This window comes from Lagopus muta, chromosome Z, assembly GCF_023343835.1.
Source record: "Lagopus muta isolate bLagMut1 chromosome Z, bLagMut1 primary, whole genome shotgun sequence".
In the NCBI taxonomy this organism is placed as follows: Eukaryota; Metazoa; Chordata; class Aves; order Galliformes; family Phasianidae; genus Lagopus; species Lagopus muta.
In genome coordinates this window covers 25558347-25578300 of record NC_064472.1, presented here as the reverse complement: position 1 = coordinate 25578300, position 19954 = coordinate 25558347, and the positions used below count along the sequence as shown (strand labels likewise).

The window sequence follows — 19954 nt, the reverse complement described above, 5'->3', positions numbered from 1 at the left end:
CTGTCAGGTGACAGATTCAGTTCTTACTATTCAGCTCTAAGATAGTTCAGTCTGTAAAAGGGAAAGACTAAAAGCACTAAAACAGAGATGAACTAACTACATAAAAGGAGGCTCATTCTGCTCCACCTCCATTTCTTACACTCATTGAATGTAATTGCTAAAATCAGGGACTGGACGTGAACCCTTCTTGCCCATGGAGTGATGTCTGCTGTGTGTGCCTGAGCAAGGTGTCAGCCCAGGAGGGAGCAGCTCCTGCACTGAAGCTGGTTGTGCTGGGCCTGTGTGTTTCCTACCAGTAAAAATCACTCACTCTGTAGGGGTACCATGTGGCTTCTGGGACACTCTATGTAGTGCTTTGCTGTCTTTCTCGTGGAGAAGGAAGTTATGAACACTGAAGTACCAGTGTTATATCCCTCATATACTGTAAGCAGAGGATAATTTTCCTCTTCCTCTTGAGAAAGGGAAACTGCTAACGTATCCTGTGGAATCTCTTATCAGTCATTGCAGTATATTACTTACACTATATTTATATATCTGATTTTGTGTCTGAGTTTTAACATAAATGTTGAGGGCATGAAATAAAATTACTATCATCTTCATTTTCTTTAATAGAGTGTCAATTCAAACCAACTCGAGCCAGTGGAAGATCCAGAAATGCGCTGCAGCACAACGAGCTCTCTAGAAGGTACATTTTCTTATTCCATAATGTTAAAGTCCCTAAAAGCTCTGGAAAGTTGGCACAAATTCATATACCATCTATTCAGGAAGATCACATTTCATATGACATTAGAGACCTGTAAGTAGGCGACAGTGGAACATACAAATTAGGCACGATGAGAGATGTGCAAATCTTTACACTCCCTACAAAGCATTGATTTTCCAATACTGAACAGAAATTGTTCTTTAAAAAAATGTTATGGAATGTGTAGTGACTGGAAAGGTCTGAACAAAGTTTTTTGCAAGAGCCAGAAAAATGTCAGTAGATTCCAGGAGAGGGCAGTGTTTAACTGAATCAACGCTGCAGCCTGTGAACTTCAGTGAAGCCAGTTAGTGAAGCCAGGGTTAAAAAAAAGCAGTGTTTTGTGTGATTAGTTTTGGGATTGAGTCCAGACTTCTTAATGTGGCAAAATTTCCACCTATTTCATTTAGACACTGAAATAAGCGTTAGCATTTTGCCTCCATAAAGATTGCAAAACTGTACTTTCCAATTAGAATGCTGTTTCGTTGCTGGGATGCTTCCTTGTGTACCCTAAAGCAAGGATCATTTTACAGATGAAAAGGAAATACAACAAAAATACATTCTTAAACATCAGAAGTATGACAGCTGGGGTATTTATGTATGATTGTTAGGAATCAGTAAAAGTTTGCTTATGTGGCTGGCACTATACATTGGGATGTAGTGGCTTGCTGAAGTAGCACGCTCCATCAGAGGCTGTGCCCTGGCTGAGTGGTTGTACTGCATGCAGTCCTGAAATGATACAAGTACCTGTATGAGCTCTTGTCAGGATTAGGACCAGGCTAGACCACAGTTCTGGGTAGCATCAGCTAGTAGCTTTCAGTGAGTGGCTGAACTCAATGCAATACAAAGTATGTGTCTCACTTTTACTATAAGGTATATGAATAACTGTGATGACACACGTGACTCTGGATATTCTTCTGAGAGCCATACTCCATCCAGCATGATCTTCACACTGCACTTCATAGGTAGCACTAGTTTGGGCAGTGCAACTTTCAGGTGATAATTGGTTTGATGTTTTCACCAAAGGTGAAGGGGATTCTAGTTCATAGAATTGTTTGCATTAGGGGGGTCCTTTAAATATCATCTCGTCCAACTCCCTGCAATGAACAGGGGCATCACATCTACAGTACATCAGGTTGCTCAGAGCCCTTCCTGAATGTTGCCAGAGACAGGGCAGCTGCCACCTGTGTGAGCAACCTGTTGTAGTTCCCGGTTATGAGGATCCTCGTACCCTTTTCATGCTATATCAGGATCCACAAAGATGGTGGGAAACTTTTCTAATTGTATTTTCAATGGTAGCTATATAGTTCTGTGTCTTTATCGACCAGAGCTGGTTTTTGTTTTCTTTGGAAAAAAGATAATCTCATTTTAGGCAAGAAAAGTATGCCACATTTGGATAGTAAACAATAAACCATACAAACTAGTATGAAACTGGCTTGGAAGTGTCAAAAAACAGTAACAAGCCAATCAGACTTGCACCTTTTGCCCTCTGCATTATCTACACATACACAATAGTAGTCCTTAGCTATTGTTAACAGGCAGCAAAGTTCTCTGAATTTCCTGTTTTCTACTTTCTTTGTTTACCATCTTTGTATCAACCAGTCTTTCATATTTATTTATTTATTTCCTTCTTTTTTCACTATTTACCACCAAATCCAGGTATTGCAAGTTCATTAATGATTGTTACTGGTGACAGTGTGGTTTATGCTCTCTAGCTCTCCGCTGGCAAGCGTTCAAGCAACCCAAATAGATTTTTTTTCTGTATGTAATTAATATTGCTGGCTCTACAAGCACAAATGATAAGAAACCATTAATGGAGTACTTCTTATATACTTTGCTTATGTTCTCAGTTGCAGTCATTGAGCTCCTTTGCAAAGTGGCTGCTAAGCTTGCAACACTATTTGATGCATTAATGTCATGAGCAGGTAGCCCTCAGATTTCAAAACTGCTGCTGTTCCAAGTGGTTCTGCTATAGTACTGTTCCAATAGCTAGTCATTTCAGGATGGGCCTGAAGTCAAGACCAATAAGCCTTCAAAATACAATGCTATCAGAAGCCTTGAGCTTCCATCCTGTAGAGACTGCTAACAGTGTACTGCTTGTTGTGTAATGCAAATCAAATTTGTTTGTGTAAATTTGTTGTGTAATGCAAATCAAAGCAGGGAGTCAGCAGTGAATCTCCCAGAGCAAATTCATTAAATTAAAATACATGAGTGATACATTATCCATTAGGATGAAGAACAAAATGTGAAGTAGATGGTGTTTCAGTTAATACAAGTCCACTTTGGGCTTTTTTTTTTTGTTTCCTGACCCTGGAATTTGACTGAATGCTGTTATTTGAAGGCCTAAGCCATCTTCTGGTGAATAACTATAGCTATAGAGGAAACATACTTTATTCTGAGAGTTATTATTTTTCAGATAACAATAACAGCAATAATAAGAATGATGGCATGTCAGTGCTGTAAAAAAATAAGTATCTGAGAAAACCTGGACATTAATTTTCCAGAAATGAGCTTTAAAAGTGCAACTTTTTTCCTCTTCTACCAATGAAGCCTTTAAAGTAAGTCTCTGATCACAGTTAGAAAAGGAATAGTCTATTCTCTCTCACAGAAAGACGATACGTGGGATGCTTTGTTTGATGACATTAGTGATTCTGTGGTCTGTGATGACAGTGTATTAGAGGAAGTTGATTTGTTGACTTGTGCTAGACCGCACATCCCTTTGGGTGCTAACACTTATTGCCACCACCCTTTATGCCACAATGTGACAATTAAGAATTTTTACTTTTCCCACTTCTGTTTTTTTAGCACATCTCAGAGAAGAAAACAATTATGATGAGTAGCTAACAAATAAGGAGTTAAAACAGGGAGATAACATTACCTATGTGAGGGGGCATCAACAGCCTGACACAGTCAGCAGAAGCAGTGCTTCATGCTGCTAGTGGTGCATGTAGCCAAAAGCATAGCATTCCTTAAGGTGATCCCCTAAGCCACTGTGCTTCGGTTACTGAGTCATAGTTTGTTTAATGGAGATAGAGGATTGAGAGGGATTTGTGTAGCTGAGAACAGACTTGAACCTCAATTCAAAAGATTCAGTATAAAAAGAAATGTTTACCAGCATAGCTTTAGCTGTTACTACTAAAAATATACTTATTAAATGATACTGTTCCTGGTTGCCTGGTGATGCTGATGTTCATATTTGCATTCTTTTAGCCAGATTATTCCTTTTTGCTGTGTCACAGTAGCACTGGATTCTGTGTTTGGGCAAAACTTGCTAAATGTGATCCTGGTTTTGTGTATATGTGTTTCTGAGAAGAAACTGTAAAAGAGAGAATGACAGAAATGAAGTTATTTTTCCCTTTCTTTGTGTGTGTTAAAATGTGAAATCTTGTTTTGGAAAACACGGAAAACCTTTTCAGGAAAAGAAGCAGAGTTTAAGTGTTGTTCAGAGCTGTTGCAAGGCATAGCACAAGAACCAATGTTTCTTTGAACACCATGGGGGTTAATCAGCAGCTGACTGACAAGTCACAGTGTTTTCCTAGCCTCTCTCCTTGTTTTCAATAGCTTGTTCATAACTGGCCCATGACAGTAACATAGCACTTGTTGTGCTCTTAGCCTGCCTGCTGCCCACGGGAATGCTGCTTTGGGGGGATGCATGGGCTGCACTAGTCCATTGTTCTGGCTTGCCTGCATGTTTGCTTGCTTGTTGTTGTCCCTCTCCTGTTTAAAAAAGGAGGAAGAACAGCAGCAGAAACCAAAGCAAACCCAAACTGAATTTGCTTGCTCTTGAAGGCAAGAATCTTTGCTTTTACAGGTCCTGTGAGTTTGACATCTGATGACTTGTCCCAGGATGATGTGAAGGTACAGATTTCTCCTTATACAAATAACTAAGTTCTCTTTAGGCTCAGGAACAGCAACCTCTGCTTGCCTGAGCACCTCCCAGAGCTAATAAGTAAATGACTGCTGTGTGCCAGGTAACATTTCCTGTCCATTCCTATTCTGTGGGAATACTGCATGTGTAAATGGTTGTCATTTGAAGGATTCTGTTCTGTGGTTGTGGGCCAGAAAGCTGGGCCAGAGAAGCATGCTCAACTTTTGGACCATTAATTTTGTGTTTATGGTCATTCCTAGTGCCTTCTAGCTCTTCTGTTAGTCTGTGGGGACAAAACCTGTCTCCTGTGAGCATGTACTTCATCCCAGAGGTGGAGTGGCTTACTGCACCTAGAGCAATCCACCTATGGTAACGTAATCCTTAACAGAGAAAAAATGTTTGCTGTAGGAAAAATGACAGTTCCCATTACCTTTTAGATGGAGCCATCTAACAGCTTTTGGGAAGGAACTGCATTTTTGAGAAATATCTTTCTTCTTTATCAACAGTATTTGAATCTTTTATTCTGCTTTTAACTTGTATGTGTCTCTTTGTAAAACCAGAAAATCTGTCTCAGCATTATTTGGTTTGTTTGTTTGTTTGTTTTTCTTAGCACCTTTTAAAGCAGGATATTGATTATTAGCACAATGAAAATAAATCAGAATGACAGACAAAATCTGGCAAAATCTGGTAGAGGTACTATCTCTTCATGCTCAGTGACTATTGATTTTTTTCAGTAACATTTGAGCTTTAGAAATGTTGGACTGCCACTTCTCTTGCATCATGATTTTGAACATGATGTCCGTAGTTATTTTTTGAAGTGCCAGTTTAAAGCAGTTTGTCCATTTCTTTGGGATTCAAGTGCTGTTAGTATTATCTTGTATCATCTCAAAATGGTATGTCTGCATTTTGCATGCATTTTGGAGATTATGCAGATAACATACATTGAGGCAGACTGTGGCAGCTCAGAAGTGTTACTAGGAATTAAAAAGTTCTGGTATTCTATTAATTGTCTCTTATTTTGAGATAGTAGAAGGGCTGTAGTTGACTCTACGAAGGGTGAACTACCCTATAATACTTCTGTAGGCACAGGCAATTCAGGCATTGAAGATGGAGCTGTCTCAGAAATGACTTTTTCCTCCAGACTGCTGTAGTGGCTGCTCTATGTACAGCTAAATTTTGTAGGGGAGGAATAGGCTGAAATCTGGAGTTTGTGTGGAAAGTAGTTTGGTCTCTTCTTCGATGATGCATTTGATCCCATGAGGTCATCACTACAGTTCATTTTCATTAGTCTGGGAGCGGCATGCTGTATCTGTTGCCTTTTTAAAAATGGCTAAAATGAAATAACTGCTGCTTGACTGTGCTTGAACTGAATTCTGAAAGCCTGAAGCACATCCTACGACTAAGTGCAAATGTAACTAGTCATCTTCAAAGATTTAGCTGATGTTTTCTCTTTCTAGCCTTTCCATGGTGCTGTGGTTCCTTGTAAAGAAATTGAAGATAATGTCCTGTTAGACGTAGGTAAGAAATAATTAACCATTTTGAATTCCAGAGAGCTATGGATGTGTGCTGTGATGCTGAACACACGCAAGGTGGTGTTTTTAAGAAGTCTGAATGTCACTGACATTGCAACATAACTTGGCAGAAGACCAAATGAGTTCTATCTCTGTATGCTTCCAGTGTACATATGTAGCGTATGCAAGAGTATCACGGTAGCCTCAAATTTTTTCAGCAGTGTATTAACTGTTGTATGAATTACAGTCTTGAAAACTATTTTTAATAGAATTGTAGAATCATTAGGGTAGGGAAAGACCTCTAAGATCATCTAGTCCACTGTCAACTGTCAGCCCATCACCAACATGCCCACTAACCATGTGCCTCAGTGCCACATCTCCACAGCTCTTGAATGGCTCCAGGAATGTTGACTCCACCTCCTCCCTGCGCAGCCTGTGCCAGTGCCTCATTGCTTGTTAAGAGAAATTTTTCCTAATGTTCAACCTGAACCTCCTCTAGTGCAATTTGAGGCCATTACTTCTTTATCTGTGGCTAGTTATCTGGGAGAAGAGTCTGACCTCAACCTCGATATAACCTCCAATATAGTCAACATATGTGACTGTATATTAAATGAAGCACATAGGAATGTGTAGACAGTGCAAAGTGTAGAGCCATAAGGGCTTTATCATACTAAGACTGTGTATTTAGGAAATGAAACTCACAATGGAAACTTGAGTGTTTTCAAGTTTGTCATAAGCTCCTATGGTGAGGTGCGTACAGGATCTCACGCAAGGCAAAGCAGGGAGGAAAAAGATGAGGACCTGAGCTCCACCTCTGGAGCTGCTGTGCCAGGCAGAGGCTTGCCTGTGATCCTGTGCTGAGCCCAAATGATGGCATTTCAGATTACCCACCTGCAGGCTCCAGTGGCTGCAAAACAAAGGGTTGCTGTGTGTTCGTGTGCATGAATGGAGAAATTATATGCTACAAATGGGCTGGCATCAACTAAGAGGCGTGTAAGGTAAGAACATGGGTTACTTTAACAATCTCTCATTAAAATCATCATCTAGCTCTCATATTTTCTAATTGTAGTTAGGTCGAATGCCTGTACTGCATCAAGTCCATAAGTCCATCATGCTGGTCTATTCTCCTATGGAAGGAATATGGGAGCTGCATAAGGGTATTCAGTGTAGCAGTGAAAATGTTTATCCTGCATGGTTATCCTGCCTTCAGTGCTTTTGTGAATAGCACAGGGTAGCAGTCCTTGTCTTGCACAAAAACACAGTGCATATGCTTGAGATGGTAGTGCCCGTATGATCAAATAGTTTTCATCAAAGAAGACCAAAGTGTTGGACTGGATCTCGGCATAGGAGGGAGTGGAACCATTGGGGAGTGATTATGGTTTACTAATCTGAAGCCACATCAGCTCCAGTCTCAGCTCTAGTTACACCATCTGGAGAGGGCAGAAGATAGCTGAAAATCTGGCAGAGTAGAAATTCTCCACCCTGAAATCTTAGCTGATAGATCTCTTTCTTACCCTTAAATGCCTTTTCCTTCTAAGGCATCATTTGCACAGGGTGGGATGTGACAGCTGGAACAGGAGCCAGGCCCTCTGGCATCAGACCAGCTCTCACGCTCCTCTTGGATGCTTGAATGGGAGCTGCAGGCAAATCCTGGGTCCTCTGCAGAAAGCAAGCAAGAGCCTTTGGCCATGGTTCGTACAGCTAGTGAGGAGTGGAGAAATGTAGATTCTCAAAGGATCTTTTGGTTGAAAAAAATAATATGTGCACACAACTTGGATCAAGATTTATGTGTCTAAAATTTGATATATTACTTAGGTCTCTTATGTACGTGTAAAATTCAATTATAAATATGTAGGTGAATGTGTTCATATATATCTCTATGTATGGATGTGTACATGTAGATCTTTTGTCCTTAGCATATGCTCAGTTTATATTAAATTCAGAAGGCTTACCTATTGTACCTCCCATCTGAAAATGAACCTATCTTCTGGTTTTTTTGTGTTTTTTTTTTTCTAAATTTTAATTACCTTTTAGTATACTTAAGAGATTGACTTCTATGTGGTGAACCTTCAGTAGTCTGTTCTCCTTGTTTTAGAAGTAAATTGGCATAGATGAAAATGTGCTCATCTCACATGAGCACTGGAGCATGGGCCCCATTGCTGGCTATGTCTTGTGCTTTCCTCACCTATATTCTATCAGAGTACTGAGCTTGGCTGAAATGCTTACAATATAGACATATGGTGAGATTTTGCTATTGACATCAGCAGAACCTGGAGGGCTTCCAGTCTGCACTGTGTGTGAGAGCTGATGAGTTTGGAGTGCAAACTGGAGAGTAAAGGGGCTGCCAGGAGTGCACTGAAAGGTGGAGGTAGGGAGGGACAAAGAAGTGTGGAAGTAGGGTTTGATGACAACTGAAAATGTATAAGTTGGCTAATGCTGTTTTTATTGGTTTGTTTGAATATAAAAAACTGTATAATCCTTTAACCTGACTCACATAACCATACTGCTAAATTTTATAGTTTTATTACTCCGGGTTGTTTTGAACTACTATTTAAAAACTGGTTTGCTTGGCATTGTTGTTAAATGGCAGCATGTTTGTCAGGAAGGGCACACAGTGGGGAATAAGCAACGAAATGGAAGTGGTTGTCAGTGGGGGAGAGGAAGCGGGAAAACAGCTAAGGGGGCTGAGTAAAGAAGAATGAATAGAAACAAGCAAACTCTGGAATCTTACTGGGAAGTTGGATGTGTAAATCAAAGAGGACTTCTAAAAGCAAGAACACCAGCACTCTTTGAATAAATGTGAGTTTGTCTGCTGCTTCTCCCTGCTTTTCCCATATGGTTTGAGAAGCCCTTTCCAAAGATCCAGGAAGGGTTCCCTGGTTCCTGCTGCCTATTTTCTTCCCCACCTTTCCCTTTCAAGCGTAACTGCTGTGGCCCTTTCCCAACACCCAACAAACTTTTGGGGGTATATCTCAGGGGTGCTTGCAGAAGTTGGTAGGGTACTGATAGGGTTCCAGCTTGTTCCTTGTCTTCATCTTTGGTTTGGGACTTGGCTGCCTCAGGCAGTGTTCAAGTTTCAGAGTTCAGTTTTGATAATAGCTCCCCTTTGCCTTTGCTGCACAAGAGGCTCCAGTCATCCTAGGTGGAAGGTATACTCAGTGGTTCCGTGTTGGTGGGTGCTGGGGAGGAAGGGCGCATATGGGAAGCGACATGATGTCTCAGATGGGGGAATGGGACCAAACTGTGAGCACAAGAGGATGCTAGAGCAGGGCAAACAGTGGATTACACACAGACTGTTGAATTCAATGCCAGTGTCACACCTGCCAATCTTCTTTCCTCTTTCTACTGGAAGTTGTTAGAGATCTGTTTTGTGTTTAGAAGAAAAAAAGAAAAAAAAAAAGACTTTTTTTCAGTGAAAGAAGACACAAAGAAGACACACTGGAAAGATTGAGAGAGGAGAAACAATATCCAGTTGGGGAGAGTGAATGAAATAAACAAAAAGGGAAGCAAGAAAAATAGAAGTTTTTTTCTCTTTCAATGTTAAGCATATGTGTTACTGCCAACCATTGTCATCTTCAAGAGTAAGCAGCCCTGTTCACTTTGGAATAGACTCTAGGAGGTGGCAGCTGAATGCTGTTACTATTGGGCATGTGACGATGTTAGCAGGGCAAGTGTTTTTAAACAGTTATAATTCCTTCCTGTTTTTCATAGCCAGTTTGGAAAGAGGATGTTCTTACGGCCATTTACAAAGCTGCAAAGATTTCTTTTTTCCAACAAGAAAAATCTAAGCTCCTAGTTTTTCTTCCAAGAAAATATAACTTCAGGAAGGCAGGAAAATTTTTCAAAATATTTTTCCTGCTCTTGCAGTTACAGTGTCAGTGACCTACTGGTGTCTGTCTAATCTATTCTGTTTGCTCTGCTAGCAAAAGTGAAAAAGTTTTGCAAGCAAGCCAGGTTTTTCACTTTGGGAGATAAAAATACCGATGCCAAGTTTTTGGCAGTTCTGTGTATGTGGCCAGGCAGCTTCGAAACATTTTTAGTAGAATCTGTCCTTTGATTTTCATGGTTCCTCAGAAATCCCAGTCTAACCACAGATCGGTTTAAGGAACAGAACATAACAAACTTCTTCTCTGTGGAAACCAGTAGGACGGCACTGTAATCTTTAGAGAGTCTGGTTTTAATGTTGCTTTTTTGTTCTTTTTTAAATTAGATTTCCTTACCATGATTCGTAAGACTTAAAAGTTTTTTTTTTCATAAATACAAAGAAATTGCATCCTTTCTATCTGGAGCCCTGCTTTCATACAGCTTTTATTAGGTCTTCAAAATGATTAGTTCTACTGACTCAGGTTAGATATTTCAGTTCTGTTTTTGTTTTTTATTTATTTGCTTGTTTGATTCTCTATCTTTTTATCATTTGCTTTTAGGTTTTAGCATGTGATGAGGACACTGCAATATTAAACTGATTGGAGATGTGCTGAAAAAATTCAGGAGTATTGGTTTGCAGTAAAAGGAGACTATACATAAAACTCATTCTTACTGGAAAGTAGTGGGTTTGAAAGTTGTGAAGAAAAATGCTATCTGAAGAAAACTGCAGAGTTACTACTGCCTCTGTCTTATAATGACTTTGTGGGGCTTTTTTCACTGTGCAAAACCTTTGCATAGTTCCTTGCATCTTGGGGAAGAGAGGCTTAACTTGGGGCTGGTACTCTTTCAGAAACAACCTTTCAGCAAGATGTGGTTGGTTCTTGTTTATTTCAGTAGATAAAGCATTTTCCTGCTTGTTTGAACTTGAACATTGAAGATAGCTGATTAGTTGAGACTTCAGAAGTTGTGGGAAGTAAAGTCTTCCTGGGATGTGAGCCTGAAGTAAGCTTAATTAATAAGCTGTGGAGAAATCTGGAAGAAGCAGCATTAAATGTTGAAACAAGCTTGCTCTTATTTCTTTGAGTTTCCTCCACTCTTGACTTTCTGAGACATTGTAATTCAAGTTAACCTCAGAAGGAAGACAGAAAGAAAAATGAACAAACTACAAACATGTGCTGTCTGGCTTCCCAGAACTCGTCCTCTCTGCCTAAAATCGAAAACAAATTTGCTCAACAAAATAATCCTTCAAAAAGAGGCTTTTTTTTCCCCTGATGTTTAAATAAGCTCTTTCGCCTGTCTTCTGCCCAGTCTCATTTCATGCTAACGCAAATAAACAATCTGGGATATATCTAATTCAAATCTTCAAATTTGAAATAAATTCCAGAAATGCATTTCGAAGAGAACAGTTGTAGTCTTGAAAATGCGCAGATGAACACACTTTCAACTTTTTTCCTCCTTGAGAATCAGCTCTGCCACTGAAATCTTTCCTGAAACATGGAAAACTGAATTTAAATGGAATGAGTCTTTACTGACCTTTTTGGCAGCACAGCCTGCCAGCATAATTGTAGACTCAACAACCAAGTCACTGGCGAAACTTCATTATGAGCAAGGTCCAATTCAAACTTTGGTATGCTTTCATGTATGGCCATGTGCGTTCTCTGTGTTACCTGGGCTTGTGCAGTGCTCCGTGCAGCAGAAACCAGGAGGAGATTTCTGTTGACTCTAGCCCTTACTTCTCAAATTTTTGCAAATAAACTCAGGGGACCTTTTCATCATGGTGTGAGACAAACAGCAATGGGCTTTTTTGTCTACATTTGACTGTACATCCTAGCTGCCCTTTTGATGTGAGTAGATATGGACAAGAACATTCAGTCAAAGTATCTCTTTATGTGCTTTGTTGGAACTAATTAGTGATTGTTTCAGGAGTCAGGGTATACTGACCGCTGTCGCATGAAAGTATATAAATGAGCTTGTTACCCTTCACTGAAATCGTTATCCTGAACCACATCAGGTGAATGGTACTGGTTTAAAAAAAAAGGGAGAAAGCATGAGTGAGTCATGAGCTAGACTTCAGAAAACTCTGATTCTGAGGAGCACTGTGAAACCATATCAGCAGTACAGTAAATTGGCTGACATGCAACTTTTGGGACAAAGGCAGTGTATTTGTCCAGTGATTCTTTGGAACTGGACTCAGAGTTGGGTAGAGGTGGTGCTTTGCCTTAGCTGGGTAGAGTGAGCACTTCTTCATCCCAGCATCTTGGGTGTTCTCCACAGATTTTGCAGTATAGCTTTTGCAAACCTGGTTATTTTAAATTTTTAAAGGTTAATTGCTCCTTTAATTTAGCCAAGAAGCAACATTTAACTATCACCACTTAAGAGCAGTTGCTTTTCAAACAAAAGATAAGTATTGGTAATAGGTCTTTGTAGAGCAGTGCAGCTTTCACTGAATATCAAAAGCATGGTGTTTTTAACAGGAAAATGTTGTTCTTGTCATGATTATTCTAATTGCAGCTGTCAGCCTACTGTCAGAGAAAAAAAAATACAGAACAATCATAAAAATTTATTTCATAGTTCACATACTAATTAAAAATGTATCTTTAGTGTACAGTTTATGAGTAAGATATAAGTTTAGATGGCATGTTCTCCTTTCAGTCTGGATGGTTAATAACTCTGCTTCTGTGTGTGCTGTCTGGGGTTAGTAAAATTATTCGTCCATGTGGAAGTAAATGCAATGGAGCATTAAAGTGCTCTGACTGGCAATCTAGCTTGAAGCAATCCTAAATGCAGTGCACACAAACTGGCTCTGCTTCTTCAGTAGCCTGCCATGACTTGAATCCTTCAGTGAACTTATGTATCTATGTACAACAGCATTTTTAGAGGCAAGCCAAGAGTTCTGCTCTAACCGAGCAAGGACTGTGTAAACCTACTCTCTTGGTTTATACTAGTGTCCAAGAAATTGCACAGTGAAAGAAATAAGGCAATGAAAAATCAATCCAAATTTATAGTTCCACATTTATTTTATTTTCCATTGATATTTCTGATGTCATGATAGACATATCACTGGTAGGAGATGCTCATTGCAGAAAAGGGACCTCAGTATTGGGTAGGTTTTGTTACTAGGTGCTTGAATAGAAAAGTGAAGAACACTCAGAAAAGATGTGAGTGGTAGATGAGGGGACTGAGGGTTCAGGACCATTTAGTCTTATAACAGCTTTGACGAGTTTGCCTTCACCCAGGGGTATGCTTTTCTGTAAACTGGTGATGAGAGGAAGAGACTCTGAGATGTTAAATACTAATGCTTTTTCATTCTTTTGAAACCACTACGCTTGTAGCATGAAATGTATTTGCAGTGGGATGTCTGCGGTGCAGGAAGGTCTCCAGTCCCTCTTTCTCTCCTGTGGTCTTCCTTGCTCCATTCTACTCACAAGTGAGATGGGACAGGGAGCTTGAACATCATGCTAACGACAGAGATGGGATTGATCAAATACTATCAAACTTTGGACAGTGATGGTAGCCACTGAATGCCTGCCTGTACCTTTTGGAATCTACTGCTGAGAAATACGTATTCCAAGCTGCTGTACTGCCTATGACCAGCCTTCACAGATCTCTTTTTCTTGTGCACAGAATAAGGAAGTAAATACACTGAAAAAGACAGTTCTGTAAACTAAATGCATGAATCACCAAACAGTAAGAAAAATAATAAAAAGCAAGCTGAGGAGTCCATATGTCAAGATCTTAAGGATCTCGACAATGTTTCTGTGTTTTTCAGTGTATTTATTGATGGTTTGGGAAAGGGAGAGGGGGAAGCAACAGAGATGTGACAAAGTTTTGTAGCAGATCTAGTCTGAAGTTTCATAAGGAAGACCAAAGTGTTTGGAAGAGACGGAAGGTGGTAAAACTTGTGTGACAAGCTGGCCTGTTTGAACTGTGATGCTGTTGCTGAAAGCAACCTGCAAAATCACCCTGTAATTGCTTTGGGCAGGTGGAAAGAGCATTTTGGTTGGAGTGCATGGGATCTGGCTGGTAGCGTTATACTTTCAGTCACTTTCATCTGCATCTGCTGAATTTTCAATACAGTAATGAAGTCTCCTGTCAGGCAATGAAAATGTTTTGCCCGGGTGGAATGGTAATGTGTGGCGATGATGTTGTCATGGAAGTGACAGTAGTAAAGCCACACATGCCTGCTGATCACACAAGTTGCTGTTGAGGAGCGTATAGCTCTTTGTATGGTATCTTTCCTTGTTAGAGCCTTCTCCAGTTTTTGAAAATGATTGCAGGCCATGTTAGTCCTGGGGCAGAATCAAGCTGAAGGAAACCAACTTCATTTTTTAATATTGGGGAATAACGTCTAGAACAGATGACAGTGCATTTCTGACAAAGCCAGCACAAGCCATTCTTATTACCCCTATCAAGGCTGGAGATGGTCAGCATTTGTTTCTGGACTTGTTGGCCCTGCATAGCTCTGCTTTCCACACAGTGTAGGTCTGTTCTCCATCACATGCAGATCTGCTTTCCATCTGCAAAGGGGGAACCTAAATCAGAGGGGTTTTCTCTGTCTGTCCTGCTGGAGTGAAATTCTAGCCATGGGCCTGATTTAGCAGTATTTCAGAACAGGCCACACAGTACTGTGCCATGAAGCTCTGCATGCTCTGGAGCAGTCAGGGTGCTGTTCCATGCAAACTGCGGGTAGTAGTGACATTCCAATACTTCCTTCCATCTTGCTATGAGCTGATGGAGTGGTCAGACAATATACAATGGACTGTAATGTCTCTGAAAAACATTTTTATCATGCGGGTGTGTTTTGGCTAGCTTTGGGTGAAAGAATTTAGAACGTTACATTAGTATTTATCAAAAGCATTAGCCTTAGGTAATGTGCACAAAAACCATTTGTTCTTTATCTTCCCATCTATACCTTGGTATACATAATTGAAAACGTTTTTAAAGAATGATGAGGTTAATATTTTCCATTTAGAAAGCTGCCAGATCTCTGTGCCAGCTGCATGCAAATGCCACCACTGAAATGCTGCCACTTTGGAAATGATGAGTGGCAGGTGAGACATAGATTGGATCATCCCACAACAGTGCAAAAATAGGAAGAAAAATATTTTTATCTGTAGACTATAAGGCAAAGCCCTTCTTTATGGCAAAAAGCATCGTGAGGTCTTTAATGACTGCATAGAGGAACTCTGTGGGCCAGGAAAAAAAAATCTTTCTTGAGGCCTCAACAACACACATAATGTGAGTGGTATTCAATTAACCCTTCAGAAATAGGGGTTAATGTTGATAGTTTATCTGCACTTCTAAAATGCCATTGACAAATTCACATATAAGATCCTATTCATAGAAGATTATAAGAAGCATGTAAGACCTGTTCAAGAGGGAATATGAAGCAGGAGTAAGTGATCAAGTCTTTGTCACTGCAGAACTTTAACAGCTGGATTCTTCACATGTTATGTAATAAGGTTGATGTTTAAAAATTACTTAGCAGGTCTCAATTACTCATTCGTGTTAGGAAGTTCTAAAGTAATGCTGCTAATTTAAAAGCAGGGCATAGCTGAACAGCCAGTGGAAACTTTATTGCAACAAACAGAGACCATTCAGAAGAATAAATGCCTTGGCATGTCAAATATTTTAATGCCATTAAACACATCAGCTGCATTTCCAAATGGTGAGAGTTTTGTTCAGTTCTGCTTATCCCTCCCTGGACTAATTTGAAGTGCAGAAAGGCCAGTGGAAGTGAACAAATGTATTTTTCTTGATTGTGTAAGTGAAAAAAGACAGTTGGCCTGCGTAGAGAAAAAGTTAACATTTTTCATGGACATAAGAGTGATTGCCAAAGTTGAAAGGTGAGGAATTTTAAAGCCAGTGTAAAGCATACAGTGCTCTTTGAATGTAAATCCCAGTTCTCACACAGAGTGCTGCCCCGAGTACATGTCTGGAACTGAGGTTTTTATTCGGGTTGGCATTAAACATGCCTGGTGAAAGAATGAACAAGCTTGGTTAGGGAGAACTGATGTGGACAGGGGAAATCCTTAGTGATGAAGTAGCCAGGAAGACATTTTCTAAGCAAACAAGTTATCCAGCAAATATGCTGTGTTCTTCCCTTTTTTCTTAATCTGTGGCTGCAGCTGGAGGTAGGCAGAGGCTGCAGAGTGCAGGTGTGAAGAAGTAGATCCATCCCTACATTCCCATGCACCCTAGGGACTCATCAGGAAAGCTCCAAGCTGGTATTCCAGGGAGCCAACATATATTAAAGTGGATGCTCAAACCACGGATTTATATCCTCTATGTATTCTCAGTCATGGATTGTCTGCTGTGATTCCCTAGGACTGTTAATTATATGTATAAATCAAACAAAGTCTATGGGAGTGTCTAATTTTTAAAGTGAAAGTCTAAGGCTTTGAGCGTCTGGGGCAAATTACTCTTTCCAGGCCTAACAAAGCTGGCAGGACTTCAGTTAAGGGAATGGCAGAACAATGATCTGTTTCAACTGTGCTTTGTGCAATTTGTGTACTTCATATAAAGTGTTTGTATAATAATTATTTTGTCCCTGAAAATCTGACAGATATTTTTATAATAAGTTTTGAATTAAGTTTGCATTTGAATCACACGATCTTCTTTCAGCACATACGTTATCTCCAACTGCAGTGTGGATTGTGGAATCACTTGAAACATACTAAAAAAAGTGGCTGCAGACCTCAGCAGCCTGAAAAATAATTGAAGTGAAGTAAGGAATGTTAACAAGCTCAAATGTCATAATCTTCCAAAAACTGATATTTAAGTTGATCCACATTCCCTCTCCTCTTTTATGTGGAGCACAAAAGCGCATGCATTGTGCAGTAACTAAAGGAAATGTTTAGTGGAGCTGGTTAAGAAAGACTGGATATGTTATTTTTGCTTTAGGTCTTGTATAGTGCATTTGAGCCTATTTAAAAAATGTAGTTTGTGTAGTGCAAAGATGTTGGGGGAAGGGATAATGAGTTCCTACTGAATACTAATTGCCTACAAGTTGTTCAGGGAGACTGTAAGAATGGAGGATTTGTTGTAAATTAGTCACTAGCTGTATTGTGCATTGCTATGAGGTGAGACCAGCACTGTAAGGGTGCCAGCTTTACAAAATCCTTATGATTCACAGTCTAACACAGTGATTGTGTAAAGCAGAAAATACTATTCAGACTAAATATTATTGGAAAGAGAACTCCCCTAATGACACTGTAATCTTTCTATATAGCACTTAGCTTTACACTCATTTGAGCTAGAAAGATGGGAGCAACAGGCTTTTGAGTGGGTTATTGCTGCTTTCCAGCTGCAGCATCCCAAGGTCTGCCAAAGTCATAAACACTGTGAGGGGAGGCATTGCTTGCAGTAATGTGGGGTCCAGCACGTAGATTAGAGTTCTTAGCTTTCTGTTAATCTTTGGCTTCCAGCATTTTGCCTATCTTCAGTTTGAGAGTTTTTGAAAATCCCCGATTTAACATGGAAACAAAGCTTTGAAAAAGCTTGCACTGGTTTGTTTACTTTTGAGACATATTTTCTCATTCCTTACTCAGCTCTTATTGTTTTCATTTACATCAAAATGGAAAGGTGAGTTAATGATTCATTGGCACACAATGACCTCTCAAATAGCTCTGGACCACGATGCAACAGCTCTACTCAAAAAGCTCTCATACTTTAGCCTCCTTGCTTCTGCCTTAATATTTGCAGCCTGATCTGTCCACATGCCTGGACGCCTGAAGAGAGCAAACATTTACAGCTTCTCCCTCCCCTGTGTTTAGTGGGCAATTTGATCCTTCTTTGTCTGTTCCTTTATTTTACATCACTCTTAGACTTGCTATTGAGAACAGCAGAGTGCAACTTTGAGAATCTGCTTGCTGCTTATTGAGCAAAAATAATGGACTCAGACTCTGATTCACCTTTTAATTACTCTTGGCCTTCCCTACCTAAGATGCGGATTCGAAGAAGGGCATCTAAACAAGGTAGAAAAAACTGTCTTCTTTTAAATAACTTTTGCTTTCAAACTCCGCCTGTTTTTCAGCCTTTGGTTTTGTGCAGGTGGCTATCAACAGCTATAAGGTAGATTTTCTTCTTATCAGAAGTCTACCTCGCTGTTACACTTTTGTAAATAATGATACTGGAAGTTGTTAGGTAAGAAGTGTTTCCTCCAAATTCTGTACAGTTCATTAAAATTGTTTTTATTTCTATACTCTCTCAAAGTTTCTTTGGACTATATATGTTGCTTTCACTAAACAGTTTGATGCTTCCAGTTTGCAGAAGGGTGTTGTAGCAGCTGCAGATAGCTCTGCTAGTTACAGTTGTTTTCATTTAAGGGAATTTTGTAACTCAAATATGTCTCAACAGCTAACAGGAAACCTTTTTAATTATATACAGAAATCTGATCAGGGTGAAGATGAAAGTCTTGCTTTCTGTAAAAGAAAAAGATTTCAGGGTCAGTCACCCTTTTTACAAAAATCCTGGTGCAATTAGTTATTGTCCTTGGTAGAAAAGCTTCTATGAGTTAAGCATTCTAAGTGTTGCCAATACGATACAGGCAGTTTTAAGGAGGTTGAAAGGCTCTGGGCAACAAATTTATGTAAGGAAGAATTAGCACTGAAAACGTTAATGAAGACAGATATTTTTCCTGTGTTTAGAAGTGGAGGAACGGAGTAAAATGTTAATTTATAATTCCTTCAATAAAATTGCTTTTTTGTGTGTATTTCAGAGAAGGAAAGGAAAATAACTTCAGAAAGGGAAAAGAACAAATAAGAGAAGCAAAATCCATCAGTGTCATTAAAGTCAGTGAGCCAAGAGAATGGTGTTGTTTACACAGGCTCAGACTTTGACCTTATCTTTTAGAGCAAAAAACATGTACAAAATGTACAGCATTTACAGACTTTTTCTTCATAGGGAAGTCAGTTTTTTTTCCCAAGTGCAGAGGAATTTCTATGGTGTGCATGGATTTGTACACAATTTACAAAGTTGCAAAGGGTTGCGTGTTGTGCAGTCTTTGTGTCTTGCATGAGGACTTGTTTTATCTGTAAATGTTGTAGCTGTGCACCCATGGTTATGATTGTTCTTTATTTTACCTTAGCACCTTATTTTACCTTAGTGTTACTATTTTTGTGTACTTAGCTGTTATATAGCGTGGCATACACATCTTCTGTTCACATGTTCTATGTTATATCTTGGTTCCCACCCCTATTAGTAGCACACCAACACATGTCTTTTGTGTGCCCAGATGGGTATCTGTGTGGGATTGCTGGAATGAGAAGATGCTCTGGGTGCAGGAGTGTGTGTCAGTGATAAATTCCAGTTTGTGCTTAGAGAGTTGAAATCCCAAGTGCCCATGGGGTGGGACCTGAGGCACCTCTGCAAGGGGATGGCAGGCTTGTGATCTGTCCCCACTTTGCCTTAGGAAGGATGTGTTGGTAGTTTCCTTCCCAGAGTGTGGCATGTTTTCATATGGCTGTGTGGGGCATGGAGCTGTGTCTCCTTTGAGTAGAAAGGAGTTCAGATTTCAGCGAACAAAACATAGAGCTGGCTGGAGGTAGTGTGAGATTCTTCCTCCCCACTCCAAGTCATGAGGACTTCCTTATATACATGTATTGGGTGTTTCACCTTCACCCCCTAAACCCCCAGAATGGTCTGGAGTTGCTCCTCCTGAGAAATAGGAAATTTGTGCAGACCTCCAGTGGGAAAGTCCTAAGAAGAAAGTTGTGCTTTCCAGTTTTTTCCAGCTTTTCTCACCCCAACTTCAGGTTTTGTCCTTGCTTGGATACCTTCTGGTTTTTGGGGCAGCTGTGTGGTGCAGCCCCTGCCTTGAACTCCTGGTGCTGGTTGCCCAGCTTGGGTATCTGCCTCCCACATTGCAGACTCTCTCCCTCCTGCTCAGACTGTGTGTGTAGGGCATGATTAAAGGTTACTTGAGCTCAGCAGAGAATATGAACATGGCTTTCTCTTTAGTGATTGAGATCT

The 19954-nt window shown here is 40.0% G+C and overlaps 1 protein-coding gene across 6 annotated transcripts in view; it reads left to right on the top strand.

The window, feature by feature from the left end:
- Nucleotides 1-19954, top strand: part of ARHGEF28 (Rho guanine nucleotide exchange factor 28) — a 131261-nt gene that overhangs the window by 48887 nt on the left and 62420 nt on the right. For 3 of the 6 annotated variants that reach the window (XM_048930808.1, XM_048930807.1, XM_048930806.1), the window contains exons 7-9: nucleotides 613-685; nucleotides 4551-4597; nucleotides 6065-6125. In XM_048930808.1, coding sequence (XP_048786765.1) covers nucleotides 613-685; nucleotides 4551-4597; nucleotides 6065-6125 — 181 coding nt within the window. Of the gene's footprint in view, nucleotides 1-612; nucleotides 686-4550; nucleotides 4598-6064; nucleotides 6126-17546; nucleotides 17959-19954 lie in introns of those variants that run through there. The other 3 variants (XM_048930809.1, XM_048930810.1, XM_048930811.1) reach the window with 3 other exon arrangements.